Genomic DNA, 19101 nt, shown 5'->3' with positions numbered 1-19101 from the left:
ATAAATACTTGATGAGTATTCTTATATAAGTACATATGCACGGTTGTTATTGCTGTTGCAAAAATAAATTAATAATTATTCTTTGGCGTTAAATCGGGAACAGAATCGCACAAGTATGCATACCCTGGTGTGTCCTAGTAGCAAACCATAGTACAACATTCTTCCATCTCAAAGCCAAATAAAGTTTATGTAGCGTGTTGTACATTATATAACATAATAAATGTAGAGGTCGCCACATTTCAGCCCCATTTGTTAGGCTGCCACCAGAGTGTGGCGCCCCCTGTGATCTGTGTGTGTCTATATATGTTCGGGCCCAATAATGAAGGGGCATTCCCTTTTCGTCCAAGCGAGTGGTCGCACGTTTCGGTCTGTCCCTGCGTGCTCGTGCCCCGCGCGACACCAACCACGCGACATGGTGTCAGAAGGGGCCGGATAACGCCCCCCTGCCTTAGCCCTCACCTCATAGGAAGGCACCAAGATGTCCCTCGAGACCGGCGAGCCGCCAAAACTGTACGGCGTCAACTTCCAGCCGCCGGCACCGTTCGACTTCGCGAACCCGCCAACGTGGGCGACATGGCTCAGCCGCTACGAAGACTACGCAGTGGTTTCAGGACTGACGAAAGCGTCGGAAGACATGCAGGTACGCTCGCTACTGTACTGCATGGGCCCGGAGGCCCGCCCGCTTCTCGAGACTTTCTCGCTCGACGCCCAGTCGCTCGCTTCATACCAAGCCGTTGCCACCCGCTTCACTGAGCACTTCGTGCACCCGGCAAACGAGCTTTACGAATCGTCACGGTTCCACAGACGCGTTCAGCTGCCCGACGAAAGCGTCGACACGTACTACGCAGAACTGCGCAGGATGGTCAAGCTCTGTAACTATCCGTCTGCTGCTGTCGAGGAAAGGCTCGTACGCGACCGGTTCGTCGTCGGCCTCCGCGACTCCCGTCTCTCGGACCAGCTGTGCCGGAACGCGAAGTTGACACTACAGGACGCCTGGACACAAGCCCGTCAATCCGAAGACGCCGACAGGGAAAAGGCGTTGCCCCAGAACCGCAACGACCACTCCCGCGAGTTCAACCTCGACGCCACAAAAGTTAACAAGTTCCCCTCTCGCCGCCGCTCCGCCGCTAAGCCTCGGTCGCCTCAGCCGCTAGCAGAGCGCTCACCCGAGCCGTCCACATGTGAATTCTGCGGCCGCGCGCCTCATCGACGTTCAGACTGCCCGGCCCGTCGCTCCACCTGCAACTTCTGCAAAAAGAAAGGCCACTTTGCCGAAGTATGCCGCTCGCGGAAGTTCAAGCAGTACAAGCTCAGCTCCGTTCACCTGCACGCCGTCGCGACGCCCGCCTCGGCCAAGTTCGTCGACGTCACCGTTGACGACTACACAGCGCAGTTCAAGGTCGACTCCGGAGCCGAAGTATCTGCTGTTCCCAGCGACTTCCCTACCTTGCCTGCCACACTCGACCAAGTCGACACTCTGCTCACTGGCCCGGGAGGACAGCCACTGCGCGTGCTGGGCTCGTATATGGCACGACTTCAGTGGCAAGGGAAAACAAGCTGTCAGCGCCTCTACGTGATCCAGTCTCTCACTGTGCCTCTTCTGGGACTGCCAGCGCTCCAAGCTCTCCAAGTAGTTCGGTTTCTTGATCAACTCAAAACTTCAAAAGCGACGCTGCACGCCGAGCTCTTCAATGGATTGGGAACCCTCAAGGACGAATAAAACATCCCGTTGAAACCCGATGCCGTACCTTTCTCGCTAAGCGTACCTCGCAGGATCCCCATTCCGCTGCTCGAGATTGTCCGCCGCGAGCTGGACAAATTGGAAAGCGCAGGCGTGATCCGTAGGGTCGACAAGCCAACACCATGGTGCTCGGGTCTCGTCGTCGTCCGGAAAGGCGATGGTTCCTACCGCCTCTGCGTCGACTTAACACAACTCAACAAGGTCGTCCTTCGTGAAAGACATATTCTGCCAACTGTCGAGCAAGTCCTTGGCCTCCTCGGCGATGCAACAGTTTTTTCGAAGCTGGACGCGACCGCAAGCTTCCACCAGGTGAAGCTCACTGAAGACTCCCAAGAGCTTACATTTATCACCCCATATGGCCGATACTGCTTCTGCCGGCTCCCCTTTGGCATCACCTCCGCACCCGAGTACTTCCAAAAGCAGATGTCAAGAATCCTGGAGGGCCAAGGAGTCGCCAATATGAGACGATATTTTGGTTTTTGGACGCACCCGCCAGGAACATGACGCCAGACTGAGCCAGGTGCTATTTCGCCTTGCAAAAGCAGGTATCACATTGAACCAGGACAAGTGTCGTTTTGGGGTACCCGAGGTCTCCTTCCTCGGAGTTGTCGTCTCGGCACAGGGCATCAGGCCAGATCCGGGCAAGGTCGAAGCAGTCAAAGCCATGGAAGCCCCAACGGACGTCGCTGGCGTTAGAAGACTGCTCGGAATGGTGAACCATCTTGCCAGGTTCTTGCCATACATCTCGGACGTCACGGCTCCCATCAGAGCCTTACTGAACAAGTCTGCGAGTTGGGTGTGGCAGCACGAGCAAAAGGCAGCGTTCGAGAAAATCAAGGTACTCTTGACGTCAGACAGGTGCATGGCCAAGTACCACCCGTCGTACGCCACTACGGTGTCTGCAGACGCAAGCTCATTCGGACTCGGCGCAGTTTTGCTACAGACGCAACCCTCAGGAGAGCGCCGCCCAGTCGCATTCGCTTCGAGGTCAATGACCGATACCGAGCAGCGTTACAGCCAGACTGAAAAAGAAGCTTTGGCAACGACGTGGGCTATCCAAAGGTTCGACGAGTTCGTCCGTGGCATCCCCTTCGACGTCGAGACTGACCACCTGCCACTCGTTTCGCTTCTGGGCAAGATGGAACTGGACGTGTTGCCGCCTCGTATTCAGAGACTACGGCTGAAGACCATGCAATACCAGTTCCGTATGCTGCACGTGCCAGGAAAGCTGCTAGCCACAGCTGATACGTTGTCGCGCATCACCTACAAGCCACCCACTCCTCTAGACACTATCGAACTTTTTGCAGCACAGGTAGTCGGCTGCACGTCGGAAGTCTTGCCACTCAGCCCTAAAGACGTGCGACAGGCACAAGAGTCCGATGGCGAGTGCAAAGCCCTCGCTTTTTACTGCCAGAATGGTTGGCCTAAAAAGACCACGATACCACTGCACCTTACAAAGTACGCCTCGGTGGCAGACGAGCTCTCTGTCTGCGACGGTGTTCTGTTGAAGGGCGCCCGGTTAGTCATCCCATCGTCCCTTCGGCCAGCGGTCTTGACGCTGTTGCATGAAGGTCATCAGGGCATCAACAGGACCAAAGCCCTAGCTCGGGAGTCGGTTTGGTGGCCCGGTATCTCGACAGACATCGCCTCTCTCGTTGCCAACTGTGAACAGTGCGCTTCCACCCGCGTGAACTTTGCCGAGCCCCTGCTCTCCACAGCCCTACCTGGACATCCCTGGGAATTCCTTGGAATAGACTTGTTCCACCTCAACGGCCAGACGTTCATCCTGGTGGTGGACTATAACTCAAGGTTCCCTGAGGTGGTGACCCTGAGGAGCACGACAGCTCAGGCAGTCATTGACGCTCTCAAATCCATCTTTGCCCGCCATGGAATCCCGCAAGAAGTCAGGTCCGACAACGGCCCACCGTTCTCGTCGCAAGAGTTCGCGGCGTTTGCAGCGTCATACGGCTTTAACCACAGGACCAGCAGTCCACACTACGCTCAATCGAACGGCGAGGCGGAGAGGATGGTGCGGACTATCAAGGACCTGTTTCGCAAGTCAAAGGATCCTTATCTGGCTCTGCTCAGCTATAGGGACACTCCAGGAGTCAACGGCTTTAGTCCAGCCCAGCTGTTGATGGGACGTCAACTGAGAACCAGAGTCCCAAAGCAAGGCTCCCAGCTATGTCCCAACTGGCCCCCAATGAAAGAAGTCGTCGCCAAGGATGCGTCTTACAAGCAGAAGCAGGCCGACAATTACAACAGGCATCATGGAGCTCGAGACTTGCCGCCACTCCAAACAGGTCAGCGCGTCTGGGTGCGACCCGATCAAGTGCAGGCTACGGTCCTCAGTCCGGGGCAAAGACCAATAAGCTACGTGGTCGAAACGGAGCGAGGTGGCACCCTACAGCGCAACCGGCGTCACCTAGTGCCTTTTGGGACTATTGCCTCCGGAGAGGAACCACCACCACTGCAGCAAGTTCGCTGTCAGGAGCCTCGGCCTGCCAACATCGTGGAATCAACGGTCCCCCTCGGACAGTCCGTGCAACAGTCCCCTGCAGCCAGGGACCGCAGTGACGGTGTGACTCGAACACGTTACGGCCGGCCTATCGTTCCGCCACGCCGTTTGAACTTGTGAAACTTTTGAGGTGTCTGGCTTCCTGAATCTCTCCCGTCTAACCTCCAATGCTTCAAGGGGGGAGATGTAGAGGTCGCCACATTTCAGCCCCATTTGTTAGGCTGCCACCAGAGTGTGGCGCCCCCTGTGATCTGTGTGTCTATATATGTTCGGGCCCAATAAAGAAGGGCATTCCCTTTTCGTCCAAGCGAGTGGTCGCACGTTTCGGTCTGTCCCTGCGTGCTCGTGCCCCGCGCGGCACCAACCACGCGACAATAAAGAAATAAAATTAGATTTTACGCCATAATATTTGAGTATAGCTTTGTTTACCGCGCTGTAAGCAAACGCCACTAGTCTAAAGATCGAAGTCAATCCGAAGCCTGTACTCCCCGTCATTCCCATGTAGGTTGAGGCAACGCTCATGAGAACCCCCGTAAACACTAGCGCCACATTTCCCTCTAGGGTATTATTAGAAACTCTATAACCTAGAGGGTAATCTGGCGCCACCGTCTATGGGAGTTTCTTAAGGGGGCACCGTGACGTCATGGGAATGCCGGTATATGTGTCTGCGAGGCTCGTGTTGGCTGGTGTTGTAAGAGGCTTCGTCTAAAACGTTGATATGGCTACGCAAATAACGCGTTCTCAAAGTAAAATCTTCATAAAATGTTTCCATTCACGCATATTACATCTTTACTCACCCACCATGCATGACCAAGCGAAGAAAAGCAAGAACAGACGACCAACTGTTTCAAAGCGAGCGCGAACCTTGTCGTCTGTCCTCCAACTTTAGCGGCCCGCTGATACTTTTACGTAACATGTAGTCATACACACAATAACAAGTTCTCATAGTTAAACAAAACATGTTTTCCCGTAATAATAAAGCTAAAACAGCTTTCCATGTGCTGTTCTAGTAGAAAATGAATCATTGTGACAGACGGAAAGGTACTTGCCAAGCGCGTCTTCAAGGTGTCCTGTCTCTACGAGAACGATGCCAATCCGAATCCACAATATCCCGGCATTCCCATGCATACCACAGCGCAGCAGCGCCAGATTTCCCTCTAGGTAATGTAGTGAGAAACTCTATCACCCATAGAGTTTCTCACTATATTACCTAGAGGGAAATCTGGCGCTGCTGCGCTGTGGTGTGCATGGGAATGTCGGTATGTTGTGACTTCGGATTGGCATCGTTCTCAGAGAGACAGGACACCTTGAAGACGTGGCGTATTCCCATGTAGGCACGGTGCCCCCTTAAAGGGCCCCTGAAACGGTTCGGACAAATTTTGTAGACGCGTAGGGTACAGCTTAAGTAGAACATCGCACCACAATTTGAGTGAAGCGTTACGTATTAATGGAGTTACAAGCGATTAGAAGTTACCCTCCTCCCCATCCACGCTTTTCCTCCTCAACTCGTTCGCCGAGCGAGCGGGGCTACGCTCCGCCTTCACCGGTCCTGCGTCACGATGCGACGTCACATCGTCCACTTCCGTTTGTTTTGGAGCCCGCCCCCGCCCGCGCGAGACCTCTCCGCTAGCCGCTTGGCTGTCGACCCCAAGCGAGAGCTATCGAAGCAGCGTGCGTTGCGAGCATTCTGTCGTAGCGCCGAACGTGTCTGGTATTCCGTTAACCACAGGCAAGCTGGTCATTTCGGCAAATCACTGGAAGCATAAACTCAAGCTGATGAAGGAACTTTGGCGTAGACGTACGTGAGCGGCCTGATCGGTCTACACGGTCCAGACACTTGTTGGCGCAGCGCTTAACCAGCCAAACAAAGCGCTAATATTGCTCTAACCAAGTGTAAAACATTTTAAACATTTATAAAAACAACGTGTCGAGGATTACACTCCTGCGAAAAATACGCACCAGCAGCAAAGAAAAATACGCTTCGTTGCTGCTACTGTGTATGGTTGCGCTCTATGCCACCAGGTGGCTGCACCGTGCAGACCATTCACATTTGCCGTTCTGCTCATCTCGGCTCATCCCGTTACGGCACAGTCAAGTGTCCAGACCCTGTCCCCTTGCGCTTACGTTTGCCCTAATACGGGACTCGCGAAACGCTGTTGCGTTAGTAATCTTCCGGTGTAAAGTGACGGCCACAAACGCGCAAATCCTGGCGCCGATCGGATAGCGGCAGTCCGATGCGCAGCAGCCAGTTCGCTCGTACGCTGCCTTGCAGAGGGACGCGATGTCGCAGCTTGACATATTGCCAGTCGCTACGTTTGCAGTCCACAAGGCAACAAAGTCGAATCATAGTGCTCGCGAAAAGACTGAGACCAGCTGTGACCGCGAAGCTCTCGTCAAAATGGAGTACGTTGTAACACAAGCAGACGACACTTGTTGTGTGCCGGAAGTGCTTAATGTACTGAAAAATTGTTCTTGTGCATTCTCTTTATGTTACTTTCTTTTCATAAAAACAAATTAACTAACATTCCAACTATTACGAAGATCATTTGTTTACCATAAAGTTGGAAAAATTTTCGATCACGCGCCCTTGTCAGCCAATCGGATAGCTCGCACCACTGACGTCGTATGGGTGATTTCGGTCATATGGGTAGGGGCGGCTTAAAATTCCGCCGAGCAGTGCGCTGCGATCGGCAGCGATGTGCATGTTTAAAACCTTATAATAAATTACACGCTTTACGCTGAGCACTTAGATGTGTCAATTAATGATCAGAAGGACCTACTCTAACGACTCAGTACGTTTGTAGAAAATCGTCAAAAGCGTTTCAGGGTCCCTTTAATCCCTCTTAATCCACCCTTATCCTTTTTCATGCACTTTAATCCACCAAAATCCACTATAATCGTCCTCAATGCACATCAACGCACCTTATCCACCCTAATTAACCTCATCGACATTAATCCAACCTAGTTCTCCTTTATGCACCCTGAAACGCTTTTGACGATTTTCGATGTTGGAACTAACAAAAGCATCCTGAAGTGATTCTACTACGCTGGTTTTGTTAGCAGCGGCGCGCGGTCGACTTTTTCGCCCTCTGTGGCCATTTGTTGAACTTGAGAGTGTGCTACCCCTGGTACCTAGGCAGAGTCGTATTTTCAAGGAGAAAAACTACCCACATTTCCTCTCTCGCACTCGCTCTCACTCGCGCATGCGCGCAAACGTCCGTTGTCTCCGCACGTTCCACCAGGCCCCGCACACTCTCAAGTTCAACAAATGGCCACAGAGGGCGAAAAGTCAATCGAGGCGCGTTTCAGCGTAAGCGCGCAAGTGTAGCTACTGTAATTTGGTCGAATACTTTAATTTGTGCTCTCGCTGCTAGGGGCGCTGAACATGCCGAATTTTTTACTTTACCCAAACCATTGACATAAACAATCGAGGTGTCTAAGAATGTTTTGTTACCTCAGACAAAGACGCAGTTGATTTTTTTTAAATTCGATTGTTGAAGCTGCTTTTTAGTCATAGCGTCAAGGTTTTTGTACTTGATTAACCACCGACAGCCGACAGCCTATTGTTATCGATGTGTTTCCTGGCCGTTGGCGTTCGAATACTACGGCGGTAAAACATTTTCGAAAGCATGCTGGTTTCGTCTGCGAGTCATTACATAGACTTGCTGTAAAGAGGTCTACTCTTGGCAAAAAATAGCGCCTCATTTTGTTTTAGTCGTTGATTATCATAATGAATGCGGCGGAGGTTGAGGGAGTACGCTTGAAGGTACGTTTTTATGCCGTTGATCTCCATAACACCGTAAGTACGCAAACCGATGTCGCAGAACACCCGATGCATCATTGTGTGTTCTCCGTCATCGCTTGCTTTTTGTACGCCTACTAATTCTTCATTTCTTCTTCAAGTGTTGTACCCTCCCTTTGTCCTTGTTCTCTTGTGCTTCACTTACAGTATGTCGCTCCGTCAGCTGTAATGCGCATTTGCAAAACCAATACGTTTGATAAGACGCAGTGGTTATCATAATTTTACTACACATGTATTAAGCTGGCACATATGGTTCAGGTACAGATGCCTGTTTGCGGACTTGCACGACGTTGATGCGGATATTAGGATAATTATGACATCCGTAAGGAAGAGGCAGCTGACGGCCGTAAGCTGTTGCGTTCTTTCCGCCAAACTACCCGGCCTGGTAGTGCTGTAAAGATGCTGTACAAAAGTTGCACGCGGTGACAGGGAAATTATTATACTTAGCAGCCGACCGTACGTTTTGTAGCTTAGGTCTTCTTTCTTGTGCGCTTGTGCTACCCTTATTAATGAGCCATTCCTTGACTATGTTCTTGACTATGTAACCGCGTTTGTGTGGATGCGTAGACGTGTGCTCTTTGTTGTACTTGTAAAATGCAAATAAAATATTTTCAGGCTTACTCAATCTTTGGTGTCGTGTGCGTTTATTCCAGTCGAGGCCATCGTGCCACCTGGAAACCGCATTCTGTCAGTAGCCCTACACGAAATGCAACAGCTGGAGCGCGGCGGCACAACTCGGGGTAACGGCGGCGTAATAAACGAAAACCCGCTCGGGATGCCCTTAAAAGTCAGTTCAGAGTGTGCCTCAACTCGATATGACTCAGCGCTACATGTATTCTGCTGCGCCTCGATCGTGCTACCGCCAGTTTGGTTGCTGTGTGGCAGACGTAGCGCCTACAATATATGTAGGCGCTACGTCTGCCACACAGCAACTAAACTGGCGGGTGCACGATCGAGGCGCAGCAGCCAGAAACCCAGTAAAGCCACAGAACACCTGGTAAAGCCAAGGGCCATACTGTGCAAAACCCCGTTTCCGGATGGATGGATGGATGGATGATTGTGGCTCAGCCCTTTGAATCGGGCGGCGGCGGCGCGCGCCACCTAGCCTTTAATGGTTCTATATGCATGCATACCTATGTATTTACTCCTTTACTTTTGCATTGATATTGTCCACCAATCAGATAGCCTCCGTTTAGTTACTTCTACCTGTTCAAAGTCTATTCTACTTTCACTGTCTTTAAAACCCAAGGCTTTGAATAGTTCCCCGTTAGATTCAACTGCAGGGTGAAGTTGTTTACAAGCAAGTATCAGGTGTTCCGCCGTTTCCTCCTCCTTTCTACGCGCCTCGCACACCAAATCTATCTCCTGGTATCTGGCTCGGTACGTTTTAGTCCTCAGTACACCTGTCCTGGCTTCGAACTACAATGAGCTTCCCTTAGAGTTATCTTAAATATTTTCTTTGGCTATTTCTTGCTTAAACGTCCTGTATGTCTCCAATGCCGATTTGGTTTGCATCTCTGTACTCCACATACCCCTCTGTGCCTCCTTAACCTTTTTCTTGACAGATGATTCCTTACTTGTTCCCCCGCTACTGCCCAAGTATTTGCTTGTCAATTTTCTAGTTCGCTTCCTCCACCTCGTGTCAACATTCCTCGTGTATAAGTAACTGAAAACCTTCCTAGCCCACCGAATTTCCTCCATTTTTCTCAATCGCTCCTCAAATGCTATCTTGCTACTAGCCTCTCTGCCCTCGAAAGAAGACCACCCCAGATCCCCCTGCACTCCAAGATTTGGTGTCTTGCCATGTGCTCCCAGAGCGAGCCTACCCACACCACGTTGCCTAATTTCCAACTGTTGCCGGGTCTCTGTTCTAATACATAGAACTGCATTGGCAAAAGTCAGGCCTGGTACCATTACCCCCTTCCATATCCCTCGTACTACCTCGTACCTATTGTAGTTCCACAGTGCCCTACTTTCATAATCGCTGCACTTCTGTTACCTTTAGTCGTTAGATATTTTTCGTACTCTGTCAGATACTCAATGCCATTATTTATCCACACCCCAAGGTACTTGTATTTATCGACTATCTCCAGCGTGGCCTCCTGTATCTTATGCTCGCCGCAACTGTTATCATTAAAAATCATGACTGCTGATTTTTCTTTGCTAAACTTCAAGCCTAACCTGTCTCCTTCTGTACCACATATGTCCATTAATTCCTGCAGATCTTCTGCATTGTCAGCCATTAATACAATATCATCCGCGTACATCAGTCCTGGTAATGATGTTCAATCAATTTTCCTTGCTTGAGAAATGATAGGTTGAAGCCGAGTCCGCTTTGCTGTATTTTGGCCTCTAGACCTTGTAGGTACAGCATAAACATCAGAGGTGACAATGGGCACCCCTGCCTAAGCCCCTGCCGAATCATCACAGGCTCCGAAACCTGCTTTTCCCATTGTATAATCACCCGGTTACCTTTATAGATATCTTTTAAGAAATTGGTTACTCCATCTTGCACTCCTAAAGTTTCCAGAATGCCCCACAAGCCCTCTTGAAGTACACTGTCATAGGCTCCCTTGATGTCCAAAAAAGCCAGCCATATATAGGGTCTGTGTTCCTTTTCAGCTATTTCAATGCACTGTGTTAGCGAGAACAGATCGTCTTCTAGCCTCCTATGCTTCCGGAACCCATTTTGTAGCTCTCCAAGTACCCCCTCGTTCTCTACCCATGCCTGCAGTCTGTCCTTTATAATCTGCATAACCACCCTGTAAACCACTGACGTCACTGTTATAGGCCGGTAGTTATGTCAGCTTTGTCCCCCTTTCCCTTATATATCATTCTCATCCTACTTAGCCTCCATTCGTCAGGTACTTTACCATCCACTAGCATTTTGCTCACCACCTCCCTCAATGCTTTCTTAGATTTCGGGCCCAATTTCTTTATTAACATAATTGGAATACCATCGGGGCCTGCCGATGTGCTACTTGGTACCCTCTTCTCCGCCCTTTCCCACTCTTTTTGTCCAAGCGAAAGCAGTGGGTTGACCGGGCTATCCCTCTCCGACGTACTGCATGTACCATTTGTCTGTTTTGTAAATTTTCCCCTCATCATGGTTCCTATATGCTCCATTGCCGCCTCTCCTTCTAACCGAGTACCTTGAGCTGTTACTATATACCTCTGCTCTAGGCTTGTCCTATTACCCAAGGAGTTCAGATGTTGCCAGAATTTTCTAGATGCCTGTTTATCTTTTTTATTGCTTATTTTTGACAGCCATTGGGACCCTTTTGTCTTGATTTTCTCGTTGATCAAATAAGATGCTTCCCTTTTGCATTTTATGTAGTTTACCCATTTCCTCTCTACTTCTACTTCAGGTTCTCCCTTACTTTTGGAATACCTGTGTTCCCTGACGTTTCTTTATGGCCTTCTTAACCTCTTCATCCCACCAGCTCTTGAGTTTTCGTATCCCTTGCTGCTACAAGACGGCTGCTAGAACACACAGGCTGCAGGGAATTGGCGACCCCGCGTGCAGCAACTGCGCCGATTTGGAGACGCTCGACCACTTGCTACTTCGCTGCCCTGCCTTCGATGTGGAGCGCACGGACTTGTGTACAGTCTATCGGCGACTGGGACTGACTTGCGATACGGCGACCGCGCTGCTATTCCCTGCAGCCCACTCGTCCATCGTGAAGCACGCTTTTTCGGCACTGCTAGACTACTTGAGAGCGCGGCTCTGAGCCCCGCACTCACTTTTTTTCCCCTTGCCACGTTCGTCCCGTCTTTCTCTCCTTCATCTTTTTCTTCCAATTCCCCCCTTCCCCGTGCAGTGCTGTTGAGGTGTCCTCCTGTGAGAGACAGTTACGGCGCTGCACTTATCTCTTCCGTTTCCTTTTCTAAAATCACTTCACACACACACACACACACGTATCCCTTGCCTTGTTTTCCTGACTCGCGCCTTACCTAGCTCACGCTCAAATAGTCTCATTAACTTTGGGTAAGTCCAATCAGTTTCAGTACTCTCTGATATTTCCTCTTCAATTTGTTTGGCCGCTATTTCCACTTCGTCTTCTGAGTAAAAAATCACATCTGGCGTTTCCTCGCGCGTCGTTCGTGCTTTAGTTTCCGTCTTAAAACTTAACTTGATACGTCTGTGGCCGCTACAATATACTTCTGGAGCCCTGTTCATCTATAATCATGGCTCCTAATCTATCGTACATCCTATGTGACATCAACGCATAATCTATTGTCGAGTGTCGACACCCTACCTCCCATGTTATGATCCCGTCACACTTTTCAGTAGAGTTACAGACAACTAAGTTAAGCCTCTCACACATATCCAGCAGCATGTTACCTGTGGAGTCTGTGTACCCATCCATATCTTCAACGTGCGCATTCATGTCTCCTAATACAATTACTTCACATCCTTTTCCTAGCTCATTGATGTCCGCTGCTATACAGTCCAACATTTTTTTTGTTTTCCTCTTTAGCATTTGATCCTGTCCAAAGGTATACAAAGCCCAGAAGTGTTTTCGCCCCTGCTACTTTTCCTTCTAGCCATAAATGCTCCTTGCATTCCTGTTTGACCCTTTGCCAATTTGTATTTTTATGAATGAATGCTCCAATTCCCCCACCCTTTCTGCTACCCTGCACTCTGTTGCAGTATTCCCATGCATAATCAGGGTTACAGGGCGGTTGTTCCATGTCCCTAAGATGTGTCTCTACAAACCCATAAACCATTAAGTTCTCCTGCCTTAGTTGTTCTTCGATTTCCTCCCATTTTAGCCTATTTCTGCCACCTTGCATGTTAATGAACCCTATGTCTGACTTAATTTGGCTCTTGCGCTCATTCCTGTCACCTCTCCTACAGTACCGATGTTCGCGTGTTTGTGGCTCCTGCCTCGAATCGTCCACGCCTACACTGCTTCTTTCAGGGCTCTGGGTCTCCCTAAAAAAGCTGTTGCCTGGCGACCCATCCTGCCCCCTATCCTTTTGCCAGTGGCACCACTGTAGTGAATGCCATCCTGCACAAAAGTTCGGAAGCCGGTTCCGTACACGTCCCTGTTGACCTCCATCACGCTGTACCCGAGTCGTCCGCTCAGACTCCTAATGACCCGATTGGCCTCAACCACCCTCCTTTCTACCTGGTAAGCCTGGCCCTGGACCTCTGGGATAGTGCATATGGTCACATGCACCCTCCCGGAGGCCTCTCTAAGCTTACTCAGCCCAGTCTCAATGTGCCTCTCAAGGTCCTGGCTTCTCCCCTTAAGCACGTCATTGAGCCCAGAATGCATCCCAGGTAGCACAAAAGAGATACGTAACGTTTTCGTAGCGTTTATCCGAGACGATAAAAACGGGTTGAAGAAGACACGAATGAGAGAACTTCGGCGGGAAAACGTCGTATATCTCTGCTAATGTCCGGCTTCATTACTTTCTTGAGACGATCTAGAACAGGTCTGCAAGACGTATTCGAAAAGCTGGTCTAGAAATAGGATTGGGAAAGACATAAGTAATCCCTTTGCCAAAACTTTTCGTAACCAATTTCTAAACGTTTTTAGGACGTTATCAAAAAGCTGGTCTAGAAGCGGTCTTGAAAGGTTTACGATCATCTGAAGCTAATTTTCGCGGGTGACAGGCGCGATCAGACATCGTTGTTCAAAACACGCATTTAGTTTCGCCTCCCGCGACTGGCCTATGCCACGCAGACGTCGTCAGCCGCACCCGTTGGCACGGCCTAGGCCAATCGCGTGTGGTGAAACTGATCGGGCGTTTCGAACAACGATCTCCAATCGCGCCCCAGATGAGTAGAAGCGTCGGTGTTGACTGTAAGAGCCATGGCGCAGTGCCAAGCACTGTTCCCCGCCCGGCCGGCGCATCCTCTACGAAGTCGCACGAAAATGAGCCTGTTAGGAATAATAAATCCTTAATACCGCCTTTAGTAAGCTACGATGCTTACAAACACAATGGGAATGACATCCTGCAAAGAACAAATGGCCACGTCTTGGCAGGTGGCCAGACCAAGCCCTTCATGCCAAGAGTGCATGAAATGAGAACATTGTGACAAAGCAAAAACACTTTATTAAAATGTAATGCTTATGCAAGGTTCGAACAAACAGTGTGAGAAATGCAAATAGAAGTAAAGGTACATCAACAATGACAAAAGTCGCAGAAAGGATTCGTAATGAACTCGAAAGTGAACATTCACTAGCACATAAACAAAATTCCAAGTACACATACAAAAATGAACAGAGAAACCTGTAGTGTACTAAAGTGTCTAATTTATCATAGTAAAGTGCACGTGCTATTAGATGGACCAGAATTATGCAGAAGTGACATCGGAGCGAATGGAAGAAGTAGACTGAAAAATGCAAGAGTATAAATGGGATGGTAACTGCCTCCAAGCAATGTTACCAATCAGCTAGAAGCTTGAAAAGAGCACAAAAAGAAATACCACCGCATACCATCATAAAACAATCCTGTGACAGAAATAAAAAAATGGGAACAATGCAAAATTGGAAATATTGCCTTTAGTATATATCAAAGAAGGTAATGGCGAGAAAAAATAACCATACAACAAACAAGCAAAAAGTGAAATTAGTACAGAATACTTAAACGGGGGATTCAGTGTAACAAGTGAACACTACTGTAGTACAGCGAACGATGAGACAGTAATGCTGCATCTTGCCACTCCAGAACGTGAGAAATGAATATGCAAGCCTCACATTAGAAACTTACATAAACATGGAAATAAATTGGGATGCACTGGAAGCTGCATTTGTGTAACAAGGGAAGCAATGGTCATGATAAATAGTATGTGTTTTATCTAAAAAGCCCTTCACAAGAGGCAAAGTTGTACCTCTCTGGCAAAAACAAAGTTGCAACGAATAATTTGCAAACCAGCAAATAGATTAATTAGCACACTGACATGTCACACTTTGCGCACATCTCCAGTCTCCTAAAGCAAAAAAAAAGCACTCTGAATGAGAAAAACGTTTAACACATGTAGCCCAGAGTAAATTCTTTGCCAGTTCACTCACACTTTCACATCCAAAAACATTTGCCACAAAGTCCAGGCACAGTACCACTGATGTTTACCAATTCACCCCCACTTTCACGTCCAAAAATATTTGGCACACAGTCCAGGCAGAGCTTCATAGATAAACACCTTGAGAGCACCCTACTGATTATTGTGCAGTCCCGCTGCTGGAAATAGAACTGCCGCACATGCTGGTAGTGGTTTCAATGTAGACACACTTGCTGCCCTGGACAGCTATGCTCAGATAATTGCACTGGTGCTCCATTTTGTCGAAGTAGACACATTGACGCACTACGCTGGTAATTGAAATGTTTTGAATGCACAAGTATTGGCTTCACCAGAGAGACTTGCCCACATACCACCACTGGCATATATATGCACTTGCTCTTCACTCAGTAGCATTGAACTTAAAGTGTTCCCTATGTGGAAGCCATGTGTAAAACGGGTGTCGCACGACCACTATCGATCGCGATCACGCCCGATCCGGATCGAAATTATCGATGCGACTGGCTCACTCTCGTAGCTTGCGCAGAGGAGCCAATCACGACCGAGAAATTCGATTTGTAACGGACTGGATAGCGGCTAAAAGAGCCCCGTGTAAAACCGGTATCAAATAATGCACAGACGTACGCTAGGAAAATGTGTTGCACAAGGACAAAGAACTGCGACATGCCCTGTTGTGCGAAGCGCGCGAACAGAACACATGTATATATATATATAAAAAAACTGCGAGAGCGCTTCGCGAACTCCATGCGCACACATGGCACCCGCACGAACTCAGCAGGCCGCCGTAAAGCGCGAAGGGCGCACAGCGTACATTCCGACACATTTCCCAAACTGCAAACAATCGCACTACCTAAAGCATACAAGTTATTTTATACCAAGGGTATACTCGACTCACGTATGCAGTATACACAAGCGAGTTATGCAGCGTACATGCTGTATCCATTCGCCAAATAGTAAAATTGATAACAAGCACAAAGCTACAAGGGACTCAATACATTACTACCATTTGAGGCGTCAAATAAAATCGAATTTGGCCGTTTCATATAGTGGACACAATATATGGACACATGTGGTACCCGGTAATACCATGAAATACCCATCACGTGGGTAAAGAGGGCGAAAACACAATCGAGAACCTGAAGCGCAAACGATAAAAGCACGGTATGGTGCACGCAAAAATCTGTCAGTGCGCTGTAGCGCGAGGGAAGAAAATAGGGCGAGCACTTGACCTCACCTTTTGGGATACCGCACTAGTACTGAATCATTAAAAAAAAAGCCTGTTTGAACCAGTTCCCTTGTCTGCAACACTCTTGCTAAACGGGAGACTAAAATACCACGATGACGGCTCTATTGCGGAGATCGGCAAGGTGCACATAGACAGAAATTTTGCCGCCTTTCTTCGCATTCTGCAAAATGCTTTCTTGTTAGGATCACGCATAGCGGCCGATCCCGACGCTAGGGACACACAGGCACGATTTCGTCCCTCTAACTTTCGTCCTTATACTGCCCTTAACGCCTTAATTACAGCGTCAGTGAAAAGGCGCCTCACATAACATGACAATGAACTTGAAGAGCTGATTAGTGCCCTCCACTCCGCGCCCTTCAATTGAAAACACTACTGATTTCCAAATTAAACTACACAAACAGATCGCACAACCCAAACTAATCACAGAACGTCGTTTTCTTGACGGCAAAACCCTGCAACACTTACATGACAAAGGGCAGCGGCAGCACATTCAGAACAGCCGCTATCATACCACAGCGCAATGCAAGTGCGATAACGCTATTATGCCCGGCTCAAATAGATCGCACAACCCAAACTAATCACAGAATGCCGTTTTCTTGACAGCAAAGCACTGCAACACTTACATGACAAAGGGCAGCGGCAGCACATTCAGAACAGTCGCAAACAGACCATAGTGCCATGCGAGTGCGATAACGCAACTATGCCCGGCTTCACGAATAACATGGCCGCCTTGGTCACATAACAATTGAAAACACTACTGCTTTCCAAATTAAAACCACACAAACATATCGCACAACCCAAACTGATCACAGAATATCGTTTTCTTGACAGCAAAACACTGCAACACTTACATACCAAAGGGCAGCGGCAGCACATTCAGAACAGCCGTAAACACACCACAGCGCAATGCGAGCGCGGTGACGCGACGACGCCATGACGACGCGACTATGCCCGGCTCGCCCGGCTGCCCGGCATCCCGAATCACGTGGCCACCTTGGTCACATGATTTGACGACGGTATCGCCACCTTGCGCAAGGTTGGATCGCGTTGGTGGGTTGTTGAATATTGTAGAAGGCGCTAAAGAGGCTGACGCGCCGTGGCGTGGCGGTGGCGCCTTGAGTCGTTTTCAAAACGTATTCACCCCTCATTTTTAAGCTGCCTGGCTTCCAACGTTATCAAAACGTTTTCACCCCTCGTTTTTAAGCTATCTTGTTTGGAACGTCTTTGATGCGTCGATTTTGGTCAAAAATCCGTTTCAGACGTTGAATCCCTTAATACGACGTTTTCAAGACTTTGTGTGCTACCTGGGATAATGACCAAGCTGTCGCTCTCCGTGCTGACCCCAATTACTTCCCGCGCCTTGGTCATTGCTTCCGCCATACCCTTGCCCGCTTGCACCTCCACCTGTACTCACCCGTCCGCCTTCACTCTCGCCTTCACGCCCTGTTTGGCCCTCCCCACATTGGAGTCCCCTATCACCAGGACCTTTCTACGTGCAAACCGTTCGACTGCAGCCTGTGCCTGCTGCCCCTCCCTTTGCGCCCGCTGGCGCCCCTGTGGCTGCAGCGTCGCCTCACTCGGGGCGCGTTGTGCAGCTTCACTATAACTACGCCGTTTCACCGGCGGCGAGCTGACGACGGCTTGCTTTGGCTCCCTGCCTCCCACTTCGCCTGTAGGGTCTACCCTACTTTCCGAGTTTTTGCCAACACTTTGTTGTCATGACCCGACCTTCTCCGCTGCCCGCGTCTCCAGCGCGTCGAGCCGCCTTTCCAGTTCGGCGCTCCTTTCTTTTTCTGCCTCAAGCTCGGCCACGGTCCTTACTAACTGCGCGGCCTGGGCCGCCTCCACCTTGACAAAATTGTCAACTTTCGCCTGCAGTGCTACCCGCTTCTCCTGCTCCTCCCTCAGTTCTGCCTTAAGCTCGTCGAACTTAGCCGCCCAATTCCCTTCCAGTTTTTGGACGGCTTCCCTGACGCCCTCGCACGACCTGCACGTGAAGCTAGACCCCTCCGCGTCTGCTAAATTCTGGAACTTAGTTTCGTCGAGGAAGCACCATCGCAGGCACTCGTCGCACTGCACTTGCTCCCCGTCCCCCGCGGCCTTCGCGTTCTTCGATTTCATCGCTAGGCCTACGTCCCGAGGCCCAACGAGGAACTTCGCCAAATCACTCAAGCAAAGCCGACCTCGACCGCTATCCCAAACTAAAATAAAGAATTGTCACTCCCTACCCCATGCAAGAATCTGAGGAGCTAGCTGAAATAATTAACGAAGCCTATCAATAGGTCCCTACTACCAACTAGGCCTAACGGGGGAGCCGCCAGACCTAGACAAAGCCGGTGCGTTTGCTACTCTTACCAAGAATTCAAAATTTGCGCCCCTACTCCATGCAACAGAAAATACTTCAAAACACTAACTAATAAAGATAAAAAGGTACTTAGCTACGAACGAAGTCGCTGAAGCCTCGACCACAGGAGCGTCCGTACCGCCGTCCGCACCGTCCGCTGACTCGGTGTTTCCTGTTGTACAGCGCCACCTGTGGTCGCATACTTTAGTTCACGACGCCACCGCTACGCTTATTTCCGTAGCACTGTGGAAGGTACAGTTTCCCTTCTCTAAGTTTGTATAGGTGTTCTGTGGTTCCACGCCCCGCTGTACCTACGGGCAGTTGGAAATACGCGCCCGGGAACGAAGCAGCCGACGCCCTCGCGAAGCAAGCTCTCTCTACTCGCTTCCCCCTTGCTAGCTCCGTCACCCGTTTCGA

The 19101-nt window shown here is 49.7% G+C and overlaps 1 protein-coding gene across 1 annotated transcript; it reads left to right on the top strand.

Moving 5' to 3' along the window:
* Window positions 1-351: 351 nt before the first annotated feature.
* Window positions 352-1720, top strand: LOC142580208 (uncharacterized). The gene has a single exon (XM_075691100.1). It carries the CDS (start codon window positions 479-481, stop codon window positions 1718-1720), a length of 1242 nt encoding a protein of 413 aa, XP_075547215.1. The 5' UTR covers window positions 352-478.
* Window positions 1721-19101: the final 17381 nt, after the last annotated feature.

Source organism: Dermacentor variabilis, chromosome 4 (genome assembly GCF_050947875.1).
Source record: "Dermacentor variabilis isolate Ectoservices chromosome 4, ASM5094787v1, whole genome shotgun sequence".
NCBI classification, from domain to species: Eukaryota; Metazoa; Arthropoda; class Arachnida; order Ixodida; family Ixodidae; genus Dermacentor; species Dermacentor variabilis.
This window is presented reverse-complemented; position numbering and strand designations above follow the sequence as displayed.

Bases quoted from the DNA above. Each gene is read 5' to 3' on its own strand.
- LOC142580208 (XM_075691100.1), top strand. From the start codon at position 479: ATGTCCCTCGAGACCGGCGAGCCGCCAAAACTGTACGGCGTCAACTTC.